Source organism: Moschus berezovskii, chromosome 14 (genome assembly GCF_049115385.1).
Source record: "Moschus berezovskii isolate FMDL1 chromosome 14, NW_MosBer_1.0, whole genome shotgun sequence".
NCBI classification, from domain to species: domain Eukaryota; kingdom Metazoa; phylum Chordata; class Mammalia; order Artiodactyla; family Moschidae; genus Moschus; species Moschus berezovskii.
In genome coordinates, this window is record NC_142473.1 from 53,074,910 (window position 1) to 53,090,212 (window position 15,303).

At 37.6% G+C, this 15,303-nt stretch overlaps 1 protein-coding gene across 1 annotated transcript; it reads left to right on the forward strand.

Annotated features, from left to right (window-relative positions):
• Positions 1-9,550: 9,550 nt before the first annotated feature.
• Positions 9,551-10,483, forward strand: LOC129553626 (olfactory receptor 51L1-like). Its single transcript, XM_055422417.2, has one exon. It carries the CDS (start codon positions 9,551-9,553, stop codon positions 10,481-10,483), a length of 933 nt encoding a protein of 310 aa, XP_055278392.2.
• Positions 10,484-15,303: the final 4,820 nt, after the last annotated feature.

A 15,303-nucleotide genomic window follows, 5' to 3' on the forward strand; every position in this document is an offset into this window, starting at 1 on the left:
GGTCCGTCTAGTCAAAGCTATGGTTTTTCCAGTGGTCATGTATGGATGTGAAGAGTTGGACTATAAAGAAAGCTGAGTGCCGATGAATTGATGCTTTTGAACTGTGGTGCTGGAGAAGACTCTTGAGAGTCCCTTGGACTGCAAGGAGGTCCAACCAGTCCATTTTAAAGGAGATCAGTCCTGGGTGTTCACTGGAAGGACTGATGCTGAAGCTGAAACTGCAATACTTTGGCCACTTCATGCGAAAAGTTGACTCATTGGAAAAGACCTTGATGCTGGGAGGGATTGGGGGCAGGAGGAGAAGGGGACGACAGAGGATGAGGTGGCTGGATGGCATCACTGACTCAATGGACATGTGTTTGGGTAAACTCCTGGAGTAGGTGATGGACAGGGAGGCCTGGAGTGCTGCGGTTCATAGGGTTGCAAATAGTCGCACACAACTGAGTGACTGAAATGAACTGAACTGAACTGATGAATATGCATTCCCTGACTCTTTTGTGATGAGACTCCCTGTCTATGCTGTAAAAATTACCCAGTTGTGAGGCAAAATAGTCAAGTTTATCATCACAAAAAGTTAGAGAATACAGTTAATATTTATAATGTAATTGGTAGATGGATATTAATACTAAGATCATACTCAATGTCGGAGAAAAGGCACCATAGGAAGTACAGAGTTTATTGTACTTTCCCTGCCTCTATAGTTATGGCTCTTCTTTTGAGCTGTACTCTTTCAGCAGTACAGTATAAGTTGCATCTGTAACAACTAATATTCAGAGTATGGAAGCCATAGAAGAACTTCTTTCCTTTCAATTTGCATGCACTTTGGTTTTCTTCGAATAGTATGTGTGTGTGTTATTCGCTCAGTCATGTCTGACTCTTTGCGACCCCATGGCCTGTAGCCTGCCAGGCTCCTATGTCCATTGGATTCTCTGGGCAAGAATACTAGAGTGGGTTGCCATTCCCTTTTCCAGGGGATCTTTCCCTATCCAGGGATCAAACTCAGGTCTGCTGCATTGAAAACAGATTGTTTACTGTTTGAGCCACCAGGGAAGCTTCTTGTAGAATAGTACTCATTCATAAAAAAGAATGAAATTCTGCCATTTGTCACAATGTGGATAGACCTAGAGAGTATTATGTTTAGTGAAATAATCAGAGAAATGCAAATATTCTATGTTATCACTTTTAAAAAAATTAGGTATCTCTTTTATTCCAAAATAAAACCATTTAGCTTATATAGTATTGCTACCCAAAGCAACAGTTCTTCAGCACAAGATAGTATCTTCTTTTTCAACTGAATGGTTCAATTTGCACTCTCTTGATTTCACTCTGGCCATCACTGTAGGTCATTCTTTAGAAGTGTATGATTTTGTTAAAGTACTTGCTTGTAGTAACCTCTTTTCAGAATCTGTATTTTTATTATCAAATCCCTAATGGATAAGCAAATCAGTCAATATGGTTCTATAGAGTGTGAATTGGTATTGTCTTATCACCATATTGCTTGCTATCCAAGTTACTCTTAATAACTGTAACCCTAATCCTTACACTATACTTTCTTACTATATTCCACTGAGTCTATTTATTAAAAAAATTTTTAATGGAAATATAGTTGATTTATAATGTTATGTTACTTTCAGGTATACAGCAAAGTAATTCAGTTACACACACACACATATATATTCTTTTTTGCATTATCTTTCATTTTAGGTTATTATAAGATATTGAGTATAGTTCCCTGTGCTATATAGCAGGTCCTTGTTGGCTATGCATTTTATATGTAGTTGTGTTTATATTTTAATTCCAAACTCCTAATTTATCCCTCCCTCTTTCCTCTTTGGGAACTGTAAGTTTATTTTCTATGTCTTTTCTATTTCTGTTTTATAAATAAATTTACTTGTATCTTTTTTTAGATTCCACTTATTAGTGATATTTTATCTTGTTTCTTTCTCTGTCTGACTTACTTCATTTAGTATGACAGTCTCTATGTCCATCCGTGTTGCTGCAAATGACATTCTTTCACTCTTTCTATGACTGACTAATATTCCATTGTATATATGTATCACATCTTTTTTTTTCTATTTTTTTAATTGAAGGATAATTGCTTTACACAATTTTGTTATTTTTTTTGTCAACCTCAACATGAATCAGCCATAGATATGCATATATCCCCTCCCTTTTGAACTTCCCTCCCATCTCCCATATCATCCCTCCCCTCTAGATTGATACAGAGCCCCTGTTTGAGTTTCCTGAGCCCTTCAGCAACTACCCACTGGCTATCTATTTTACATATGGTAATATAAGTTTTCATGCTACTCTTTCCATACATCTCACCTTCTCCTCTCTCCCCATGTCTATAAGTCTTTTCTCTATGTCTGTTTCTCCATTGCTGCCCTGAAGATAAATTCTTCAGTACCATTTTTCTAGATTCCATATATGTGTGTTAGAATATGATATTTATCTTTCGCTTTCTGACTCACTTCACTCTGTATAATAGGTTCTAGGTTCATCCACCTCATCAGAACTGACTCAGATGCATCCCTTTTTATGGCTGAGTAATATTCCCTTGAGTATATGTACCGTGACTTCTTTATCCAGTCATCTGTTGATGGACATCTAGGTTGCTTCCGGAGAAGGCAATGGCACCCCACTCCAGTGTTCTTGCCTGGAGAATCCCAGAGACGGGGCAGCCTGGTGGGCTGCCGTCTATGGGGTCGCACAGAGTCGGACACGACTGAAGCGACTTAGCAGCAGCAGCAGGTTGCTTCCATGTTCTAGCTATTGTAAATAGTGCTGCAATGAACAATGTGATACATGTGTCTTTTTCAATTTTGGTTTCCTCAGGGTATATTACTAGGAGTGGGATTGCTGGGTCAGATGGTGGCTTTATTTCTAGTTTTTAAAGGAATCTCCATAAAGACGGTACATCTTCCACAGTGGCTGTATCAATTCACATTCCCACCAACTGTGCAAGAGCATTCCCTTTTCTCCACTACCTCTCCAGCATTAATTGTTTGTAGACTTTTTGATGATGGCCATTCTGACTGGTGTGAGGTGATATCTCATTGCAGTTTTGATTTGCATTTCTCTAATAATGAGTGATGTTGAGGCTCTTTTCTTGTGTTTGTTAGCTCTCTGCAGGTCTTCTGTGGAGAAATCTCTGTTTAAGTCTTTTTCCCCCTTTTTGACAGGGTTGTTTGTTCTCATGGCTTTGAGTTATATGAGTTGCCTGTATATTTTGGAAATTAATACTTATGTTATCACTTCTTATATATGGAACCTAAAAAATTAAACAAATGCATATAAGAATTAAATTGATGTGATGGAATTCCAGTTGAGCTATTTCAAATCCTAAAATATGATGCTGTGAAAGTGCTGCACTCAACATGCCAGGAAATTTGGAAAACTCAGCAGTGGCCACAGAATGGAAAAAAACAGTTTTCATTCCAATCCCGAAGAAAGGCAATGCCAAAGAATGCTCAAATTACTGCACAATTACACACATCTCACACGCTAGGAAAGTAATGCTCAAAATTCTCCAAGACAGGCTTCAAGAGTATGTGAACTGTGAACTTCCAGATGTTCAAGTTGGATTTAGGAAAGGCAGAGGAACCAAAGATCAAATTGCCAACATCCGTTGGATCATTGAAAAAAGCAAGAGAGTTCGAGAAAAAGATCTATTTCTGCTTTATTGACTATGCCAAAGCCTTTGTGTAAATCAGAAAAAACTGTGGAAAATTCTGAAAGAGATGGGAATACAAGACCACCTTACCTGCTTCCTGAGAAATCTGTATTCAGGTCAAGAAGGAAAAGTTAGGACTGGATGTGGAACAAGACTAGTTCCAGATAGGAAAAGGAGTATGTCAAATTTGTATATTGTCACCCTGCTTATGCTTCTTTAACTTATATGCAGAGTCTACCAGATCATGGCATCCAGTTCCATCACTTCATGGAAAATAGATTGGGAAACAATGGAAACAGGGACAGACTTTATTTTGGGGGGGCACCAAAATCACTGTAGATGGTGACTGCAGCCATGAAATTAAAAGACGCTTACTCCTAGGAAGAAAAGCTATGATCAACCTAGACAGCAGATTAAAAAGCAGGGATATTACTTTGCCAACAAATGTCCATTTGGTCAAGGCCATGGTTTTTCCAGTAGTCATGTATGGATGTGAGAGTTGGACCATAAAGAAAGCTGAGTGCCAAAGAATTGATGATTTTGAACTCTGGTGTTACAGAAGACTCTTGAGAGTTCCTTGGACTGCAAGGAGATCCAACCAGTCCATCCTAAAGGAAATCAGTCCTAAATATTCACTGGAAGGAATGATGCTGAAGCTGAAGCTCCAATACTTTGGCCACCTGATGTGAAGAACTGACCTATTGGAAAAGACCCTGTTGCTGGGCAAGATGGAAAGGGAGAAGGGGATGACAGACGATGAGATGGTTGGATGGCATCACCAATTCAATGGACATGAGTCTGAGCAAAGGTAATTCTGTAGTTACAGAGGTCTCACAGATTAGGGGCTTAAGGAGTGATCAAAGCAGGCAACTTTTATGCTTTATATACAAAGAAACAATAAATTTGTGAGGAACTGACAAGACAAACTTAGCTTTGGGTGCCAATTAGAGAAGTTGCTAAACAGAGTTCGGGTTTGGGGTGGTAAATTAGTAAGGAAGGAACAACTTTTACACTTTCAGGCTTCTTGGCCCTGAAGTCCCTATATCTGATGATAAAGTTGCCTCTCTTCCTCCTGGTGCAGGGAGAGTACTTTTCAAATGCAAGTTGCATTTCTTGCTTTCAGGTGATGGAGAGGAGGATCTTCTTCCACTCACTGTTTCTGAAGTAACTTTAATTCAAACTAATCATTATGCCACTGTGGCATATTTGGGGGCACACACACTGAGCCCCGGGCTTCCCTCATAGCTCAGTGGGTAAAGAATCTGCCTGCAATTCAGGAGACCTGGGTTCAATTCCTGAGTTGGGAAGATCCCCTGGAGAAAGAAATGGCCACACACTCCAGTATTCTTGCCTGGAAAATCCCACAGACTAAGGTGCCTGGTGGACTACAGTCGATGGAGTCACAAGAGTCAGACACGACTTAGTGAATAATCCACCACCACCCTGAACCCCAGCAACAAACCAAGACATTTTAAAAACATAGTTTCATTTGGCAAAGTTTATTAAGGTGATCCATTATATTATTTGACATTTTTCCCAAAACAGTATATCTTCTGTCTTCCACTTATATACACATTATCATATAATCCTGTGCCGTCTTTAATTTTAACATTCTTAAGTATCATGTTAATATCTATCACTTTCATAATACATGTACTCATGCCCATTCTGATTATATATTTATTGACCAATGCATCACTTTGTGTCATTCAATTTTCATACAATTTTCTTCTGGAGCCTTTCCTGACTGCATACATTTATAAACAATCATTGCAACATTAACTATTCACTCCCCATGTTTTCCTTGCTCCTTGCTTCTTGAGAGCCAATAGCCAACTTTCTTCGCCTGCAATAACATACACTGTCTTATTTTATATTATATTAATAAAATAGGCACAGAAAGAAGAAAGCTTAAAATCAAACTGCTGTTTAGGATTTCTTTTTCCTAAATATCATCATTACTGTCACTGTGATTATTATCATCAACAGTCTCATCATTATTATTAGCTGTAATCAATTCACATTTAAATTATTTTTAGTTATCTTCATATTTAAATTTTTGAAGTACTATTCAGTTCAGTTCAGTTCAGTCGCTCAGTCGTGTCCGACTCTTAGTGACCCTATGAATCACAGCACGCCAGGCCTCCTTGTCCATCACCAACTCCTGGAGTTCACTCAAACTCATGTCCATCGAGTCGGTGATGCCATCCAGCCACCTCATTCTCTGTCGTCCCCGTCTCCTCCAACCCCCAATCGCTCCCAGCATCAGAGTCTTTTCCAGTGAGTCAACTCGTCATAGTCTTCCTAAATTAGAATGACATGGCTAGACCAGCATCGGTCTTACACAGCATTACTATATATACATATCTCTGTGGGTTTTTTGTTTCCCTTTCTTTTCTTTTTTTCTGCTTAGGAAGTCAGTTAAGAAATCTTCCTCTCTACCATAAAACACAGATACAGCGAAAGAAATGATTCATCATGTTCAAAGCAAAGAAAAGCAAGCAAAAGGCTTGCACATATATTTTATAAGATCCTAGGATAAAAACAAGTCTATATAGTTATAGGATACTATCCACAGAATAGAAGCATTAACTATATAACATTTCTCATAATTAATATGATTTAAAATCCTAATTTAGAGAAAAAATACTGTGAATAATAGTACAAAGTAAGATTTATTTATGCCTTGGAAGGTGATAGAAAGAAATAACTACATTAGTTTATGGACTCTGGAGAACCACTCGTGGCAACTGACTCAGCACACATGATTCTCATGGGGAAACCTCAAAATAGTTCAGACTTAGGCTGATAAACATTCACACATAAATAACTGCCTGCTTCTGGACATAAATTTTAGGAGCATTTCCTTTCTACTACGGTCCTAAAGTACTGAGTATCTCTGCTGGAAAACAGGTGCCTCCCCTTGCTCTGCCCCTTTTTTGTTTTGACCATACCACAGAGCGGCTTACAGAGTTTTAGTTCCCAGACCAGGGACTGAACCCTGGCTCTGGCAGTGACAGTGCTGAATCACTGAACTGCCAGGGAATTCCTCTTTTGTTTCTAATTGAAATTCCGGGAAGAGAGGTTTTAAACGGTAATTCTTAATCCTAGATTTTATTTCCTCTTCAAGTCTGTTTGCATAATTATCAAGGCCTTTGGAAGGCTGCTTTCTTTTGAGGTCTTTTTTTTTCACTGTACCTTTTCTAAAGATATCAATTTTTCTCCGATTTACCAGGTTTCCAAGATGACCGATGGAGATGTTAAATGCAAGCAACAGATCATCAGTAAATAGGTAGGAATTCCATGCTGCCACTATAGGAAGAATCAGGGAAGTCCAAGAACACTGGAGTGGGTAGCCAGTCCCTTCTCCAGTGGATCTTCCCAACCCAGGAATCGAACTGGGGTCTCCTGTGTTGCAGGCAGATTCTTTACCAGCTGAGCTACTAGGGAAGCCTATATAGGAAGAATCCCTGGAATCATATTTATGAAATTTACAGCCCTCAAATTTTCCTAATTGTATTTGTAGACAGCAACACAGATTCAGGTGACATGTTTGATTATAGAATACAGCAAAGAAACATGTGGCACTCTACTGAGAAATATTATTAAAAATAATATTTTTAATTTATTTTTGGGAAGAGTTTCTATATACCAGGGTAGATTTTAAATTCTTAACACAAATCATCTGTTTTCAAAGAAATCCTATGTTATAGATATTATTATTGCAACTGCCCACAATTTATAGATTTAAAACCAAGGTTTGGAGAGAACTAATTTATTGCCCAAGGTCATGCAGTTATGGAACACAAGCAGAGTCTATGCATTTAATTTTTATGTAATAATACAATTAAGGAGATCAACATCCAAACTGGCAAAATTCATGGACTGCACACTTAATTTTCTTCATTTAATTAAATTCTGTCCTGCTGCTTAACAGTTATTTATGAGGAAAGTCACATGACTTCTCCAAGCCTGATACTTCATCTGAAAAATAATTGTAAACTTGAAAGTTTTACACAAGGCTTTCATAAGTTTTAGGGAGATGATTTTTAAAAATGTGACAGTCTCAGAGGCACAGTATTACTCCTTTCAGTACATGTTAGCTAATATTATAAATCACAGCTTCCTTGAAACAGGGAAATCACCTTATGGAGAATAGTAAAATTTGTCCATGCAATTAACTGACTCCAATGCAACTAGAGTCATCTTTCAAAAATATAACTGTAATCATACTATTGACCATCTCAAAACATATACACATATACACTTAAAATTAGTATCCTTACATTTATTTGTTTATTTGGGAATCATATAAGAATGCCTTAAAATTACTGACTTCTCCAGCTTTATTTCGTACTTTTCATAATAAGCCTTTATCCACACCCAAAATTTATTCTGAAAATTACAGATTCCAAAACTCAGTTTCCCCTTGGCCTATGGCTTTTCCCCTATTCTTTCCTTTTCCACCACACAACCCTTTATAGACATTTTTCTCAACCTTTAGATCCTCAGCTTAAATATTACCTCCCACGGCATTTTCTCTGCTATATAATTCATGTACTTCCATAGCACTGATCAGCTAATATTCTGACTACAAAGAACAGTGTGTAGAATGGGCAGTTTTGTAAGCATATAATCATTATATATATATATATAATATATGTAATCATTATATATAATGATTATATATATATACACACACACATATGTATATACATATGCACACACACATATATATGTTAAAAATAAATTTATGAAGTTATCCAAATGATCTTTATGGCAAGAAACCTTAGCAGATCATTTATTTAACTCCACATTAAAACATTAACTAAAACTTAACTCCAATTAAAACATTAATTAAAAGTTAACTCCAACTAAAACATTTTAAAAATTAAAAAAAAATTATTTTTGAGAGCAGAAGCATTTAGCCAATATGATATAGCTAGTGTCAGATGTACTCAGGACTTCCCTGGGCTTAGTGGGAAAGAATCTGCCTGCAATGCAGGAGACCCACGTTTGATCCCTAGGTCGGAAAGATATCCTGGAGAAGGAATTGGCAACCCACTCCAGTATTCTTGCCTGGGAAATCCCATGGATAGAGAAGCCTGGCCTCCATGGGATCACAAAGAGTCAAACATGACTAAGTGACTAACATTTTCAGTGTCAGATCTAGAAATAGAGTATGGATATACTAAACCCCAATCTTGCTCTTTGGTCTACACTTTTAAGATTAAGAAAGAAAAATAAATACAAAAAGAGGGGAACATCATGTTACTTTAACATGACCTTGGGATTATGGTTTGGTAGAGAGACATTGTGATTTAATTATACACATAAGTCTATTTTCCCTGAAAGGATATGGACTGTCTACAGGTGACATTCATATTTCCTGGTTTCTGGTGCTCAATTTCCTTAATGAACACAAAGAGAGATAACAAGCATTAAGTGTAAAGGAGAGGTTTTACCCCTTCTTACCTCTTACCCTGGAGTTTAATCTTTATCCTTGTTTTAAGCTGTCTTCTCATAGCATCCACACCACAAATTATATTTTAAAAATGGAAGAAAAATTCAGAGACACTGTTACATATGGTATTTCATGCTTTGATTAAAATAGGGTTCATATGGGGAAATTAAACAGTTAATATGAGTTTCATATTATGATTTCTGCATAAAACTTTACTATTGCTTGTATGTTTCTCTTTGATGAGAGCTTCAAAAAGGGGGTAAAAGGGATTTATGTGGTAACCAGCATAAGCACATACTGTAGATGTCTTTATATTAATAAAATAAGAGTCGTGGTAATGATGTAATAATCCTGACTTTCTCACTCTAGAGATGAAAGGCTACTGACTCCTGTGTTCCTAATGAGACATCATGGTCTTTTTCAACAGTAGTACCTACAAACCCTTTCTTCTGACTGGTTTCCCTGGACTGGAAGACTCACATCCTGTGATTTCCATTTTGTTCTGTGCCCTCTACCTAATTGCCCTAGTGGGTAACGTCATCATCTTAGTGATTATTTGGGTGGAACAGTCCCTTCATGCACCTATGTACCTGTTTCTCTCCATGCTGGCTGCCAGTGACCTGGGACTCTGTGCTGCCACCCTGCCCACCGTGCTCAAGCTTTTCTTGTTCAACATCCGTGAAATAGATTTTGATGCCTGCCTCGTGCAGATGTTCTTCATCCATGTTTTCTCCCTAACAGAGTCAGGCATCCTGCTCACCATGGCTTTTGACCGCTATGTGGCCATCTCGAATCCACTCAGGTACACCGCTATTTTGACTAATTCTACCATTGCTAAGATAGGTGCAGGGTTTCTGTTCCGGGCTGTGGCCATAATCTTCCCAGGACCCCTTCTTATCAAGCGACTGAAGTTTTGTAAGGCCAATGTGCTCTCCCACGCCTATTGCCTGCACCCAGATATTATCAAGCTCTCCTGTTCTGACCACCGCGTGAACAACATCTATGGCCTCATTGTCATTCTCGTCATCTTTGGAATGGACTCTCTACTCATTCTCCTCTCTTACTTGAAGATTCTTGTCACTGTGCTGGGCATTGCTTCCCAGGAGGAACGGTTCAAGGCCCTTAACACCTGTGTCTCCCATGTCTGTGCTGTGCTGCTGGTCTATGTCCCCATGGTGGGAGTATCCATTTTCCATCGCATTGAGAAACATGTTCCACCCATGGTGCACATTATTATGGGGTATATATACCTACTGATCCCTCCAGTTCTCAACCCTTTTGTATATTGCATTAAAACCCGGGAGATACGAAGCCGTATTCTGGGTAATATACTGAAATTCTAACAGACAGGACTTTCAGGTCATTTATAAATTTTGAGAATAATTACTAGGAAATTAACTTCCAACTTGGACAAATAAACCTATATAGATGAGAAAACGTCCTATGACTTGGACCAAAAAAAAAATACAAACTATATAGATGAGAAAAAGTCTTAAGTTTACAATCCTCAAAGACTTGTTTCCTCTCTCACTATTCTGTAAGTTTCTGAAAATGGCAACACTATCTTATGATGTTTCATTTCCCTTAAGTAATTTACCTAAAACACTCGATAAATGATTTTAAAAATAAAGGGTAAATTTTCAGTAATCTCTATAGTCAAAAAGCCCCACTATCCATGGAAATAAGTGAATTTATTGAACAATTTATAATGCAAGATCTAAGGCATCCAATATAGGACATGTTATAACCTGATTCCATGTACACTGCAAAGTAACTTTTAAAATATCTTTCACAAATGCATTTTTCATGATTTTTACTATACATCCTTAACAGTAAATTTAATTTTCTCAGCACTTACTTGTGAGAGTTTTATCTTATTTAGATATTGCTATAAATGCATTGTTTAACCAAGGATATGTCCCAATTTTTTTTACATCTATTGATAGGTACATAAATAAAGCTTGAAGAACTACGCAGAAATCTATTTAAGACTGAACCCAGGAATTAACCGGTATATTGACATGTCAACTGTACTCTTTGTCTCAGATTTGAATTTCATAAATCTGAATTCTGTTGATTTATGAAACTCTGTAAGTAAACAAAAATAGGCCAACTCTTATTTATTGAAAGGTATGTCATTAAGAATATTTGATAGAGAAAAGAAACATTTTATTTGGAAACCATTCACTTTAAATACTTTTTGCTTCTAAAGTTATTAAAATAATATAAAAATAGAGAAATAATAATGCTCTTTTAGATAATTTGCATTTTCAGCATGCTCTGCCAAGAATGAAAAGGAGATGCTTCATGAACCAGCACAGTATCTTCTCTACAAGGTTGTGTAGAGCCTTACATGTTCCTCAATCTCACCTTTTAAGTTTAAAATGCATAGTCTTCTGGACATGCACAGGAAACTCATAGTGTTTCTAAAAGATTGTGTGGTAAAGCAGGAGCTTGTAAATGTAACTTATTGTCTCACTTGTGTCTCTGAAGAATCTGATGCCAGTCCACCTCACACTCAGTCTAGACTCTCTGGAAAACAGATGGACATTCTATTTCATTGTTACTTTAAGGTTTTCATTTCTCATGTCACTCCAGAGCTCTTAATTTTGGAACTATTGTTTCCTGAGAAAACTTTTTTTTTTCATTGTAGTAATTATACCCTTAAGACAGGGAACATGTATTTATTTTTTTATTGATGCATTCATTCTAACAAGATACTTAACATACATTTTACCTACAAAATACATATCAACAGAATAAAAAAGTAAATGAATGCTCGTAAATTTTGGAGACATAAACCACAAAGTAGACCAAAAAAAAATAATCAAGGTCATAATCCAAACAAGGTAAATGGTGTAAATCTTATCTCAGTATGGAAAACCAACAGCACAGAAAATTTTGTTTTGGAGCAACATGGATGTCAATGATTAGACATCACCTTGTGAGACCAACTACCAAGATGAGGTTGACACCTTAGCTTTGGCATACAAAGGTTCTGAAAAAATATCACACTATTGACCCCAATCTTGAATGCTCTTCATTGGAAAAGGTAGCATAGTTTTATATTATTAAGTGTTTTCTGAATGATGTTTAATCATTTCTCAATGCAATGGAGGTCATGAGTGTCAATAGAAGAATTTCATAATAAATTCAGATGGGTAATCTAAAAAAAATCACTTCAAACTGAAAAGGTATATAGCTTCAAATTTCAGGAGTTCTTGATGCCATAATTAATTTTGGAAATAAAATCACATATGAAGACAATTTACATTGCCTAACATCTCCAGACACTGAGTAGTATCATAATTATTTATTAACATCTCCACTGAAGAATCTTTTTATTTTACTGATATTCTCTAGCTTTTGCAATTGATGTGTCACTTCTCTGGCTACTCAACATTTAATGAGTCTTTTTTTTTTTTCACTTCAGAGAAACATAAACTCCCTTTGATTAATAATATACTCATACTTCTCTTTAGTTTTATTTTGTATAATCTCCACTAAAACTCACAATTTGTAAACTGCTGGGGTACACTCTGTAGGCCTACAAGACCTAAACTTCCCTAGCATCAAGATCAAAAAAGAGGGGATGGGGAACTTACATGTCTGAAGCAAGGTCCTAGAGCAACAGTCCATCATGTGTGGCAGATGGTGGTTCAGGACATGGCTGCAGTCCTGGGTACTTCCTGGGGGAAAGGGAAGATTGGCAGTTAAAAGGAGAATTGCATCTGGTTGGTTCCTTGGTTACTAGGGAAATAGTAGAGGGGCAGACCCCTCACTGCTCATCTGATAAGAACAATCACTAGTTGGAGCCTGTAACAAGCATATATCAATAGGTGGATCAGTCATGTGAGTAAAGTGTAGGTGACACAGATGCTGGTTGAGCAGGAGATGTACAGAGAGAAAGAGAACAGCCGTCATGAGTGGCCTGACTATACATAGCCTTGGCTTTATGTAGTCTTTTCTTAATCAAGGTGGTTTATCCAAACACATGAACTGTTATTACTTGCCCATTGAAAGCAATTGTCTTAGAACTGGGATTCTATACAGTAACAAGAATGACTGAAGGAAAGAACATTTTTGGAGCGGGGTGTGTGTGTGTGCGTGCTGTGCTCAGTTGTGTTCAACTCTTTGCAGCCTTGTGGACTACATCCTGCCAGGCTCCTCTGGCCATGGGGTTTCCCAGGCAAGAATATTGGAGTGGATTGTGATTTTCTTCCCCAAGTGATCTTTCCAACCAAGTACTGAACCTGTCTGTGTCTCTTTCACCTCCTGCATTGGCAGGCAGATTCTTTACCACAGTACAACCTGAGAAGACCTTTTGTGATACATTACTTTTAATTAAAAGTTTGGTAGGCCAGTAGCAATCACTACCATCTTTTTCACTTGTTCTCCTGTATATGTTATATAAGAAAGAGGAAGAACTTCGGAGTTTCCACAAAATCATCTTGGTGGTTTCAGTGCCAGCATTGAGGCAGGAACTCTTGATGTAAGTGGGAGAGTATCAAGTACCCCAAATAAAGCAAATGACTACCTCCCCAATTAAGACTCAGAAAAAATTGAACTAGAAACATCTTGATTTTTATATTTCAAAACTTAACTCTTATATGACTATCTGCATTGTTGCACATACTAGCAAGACGGACTTTTAAAATGACCAAAAGATTTTCTATATCAGTTTTATAGAATTTGAATGCTTAGGTGACTTGTAAACCTGTTCCAGTTTCAGTAATTTAAATGACAAATGGAGATGATGACAAAGAAAACAAGCCCTTTATATATTCTAGAGCCAGTGGCATTTTCAATGATTCAAGATAAAAAGGAGCATTTCTACAACATATGGTTTTTAAACAAGTTATGGAAACTCTTGCTTTCTTGACTTTCTGGTCTGTTTTACAACCCCCATTGTACTGACTCTACAGGTCTCAATATCCATGATGTTTTAACATCTTTAACCCAATTGCTAAGGTGATTGTATTTCTTTAAGCCTGCATAAATGCACTGTAAATAGGAGAAACTATTAGCCAATCATCCTGAATCTGGAGAGTAAATAATGATTTACATGATTAAACAATCATCCTGAATCTGGAGAGTAAATAAATCCCGAGGTTGCCCAGTTCAACCTTCACCCAACATTGAAATCCCCACTCCAATATTATTGATAATTTTTCACCAGTTTGACTACAACTATACGCTGAGTACATCATAAAAAACGCTTGACTGGAAGAAGCACAAGCTGGAATCAAGATTGCTGGGAGAAATATCAATAACCTCAGATATGCAGATGACACCACCCTTATGGCAGAAAGTGAAGAGGAACTAAAAAGCCTCTTGATGAAAGCGAAAAAGGAGAGTGAAAAGGTTGGCTTAAAGCTCAACATTCAGAAAACGAAGATCATGGCATCTGGTCCCATCACTTCATGGGAAATAGATGGGGAAACAGTGGAAACAGTGGCTAACTTTATTTTTCTGGGCTCCAAAATCACTTCAGATGGTGACTGCAGCCATGAAATTAAAAGATGCTTACTCCTTGGAAGGAAAGTTATGACCAACCTAGATAGCATATTAAAAAGCAGAGACATTACTTTGCCAACCAAGGTCTGTCTAGTCAAGGCTATGGTTTTTCCCGTGGTCATGTATGGCTGTGAGAGTTGAACTGTGAAGAAAGCTGAGCACAAAAGAATTGATGCTTTTGAATTGTGGTGCTGGAGAAGACCCTTGAGAATCCCTTGGACTGCAAGGAGATCCAACCAGTCCATCCTAAAGGAGATCAGTTCTGGGTGTTCATTGGAAGGACTTATGCTGAGGCTGAAACTCCAATATTTTGGCCACCTCATGCGAAGAGTTGACTCATTGGAAAAGACCCTGATACTGGGAGGGATTGGGGGCAGGAGGAGAAGGGGACGACAGAGGATGAGATGACTAGATGGCATCACTGACTCAATGGATATGAGTTTGAGGAAACTTCAGGAGTTGGTGAAGGACAGGGAGGCCTGGTGTGCTGCGATTCATGGGTTCACAAAGAGTCGGACACGACTGAGCGACTGAACTGAACTGAATGTTCAGTGTAGAGATAGCAGGACCTGCTACATCATTCCAGGCATTCTTAGTAAATCATTATGAAAGCTCTTTTTTCTTTGCGACTGTCAGAGGAATGTAT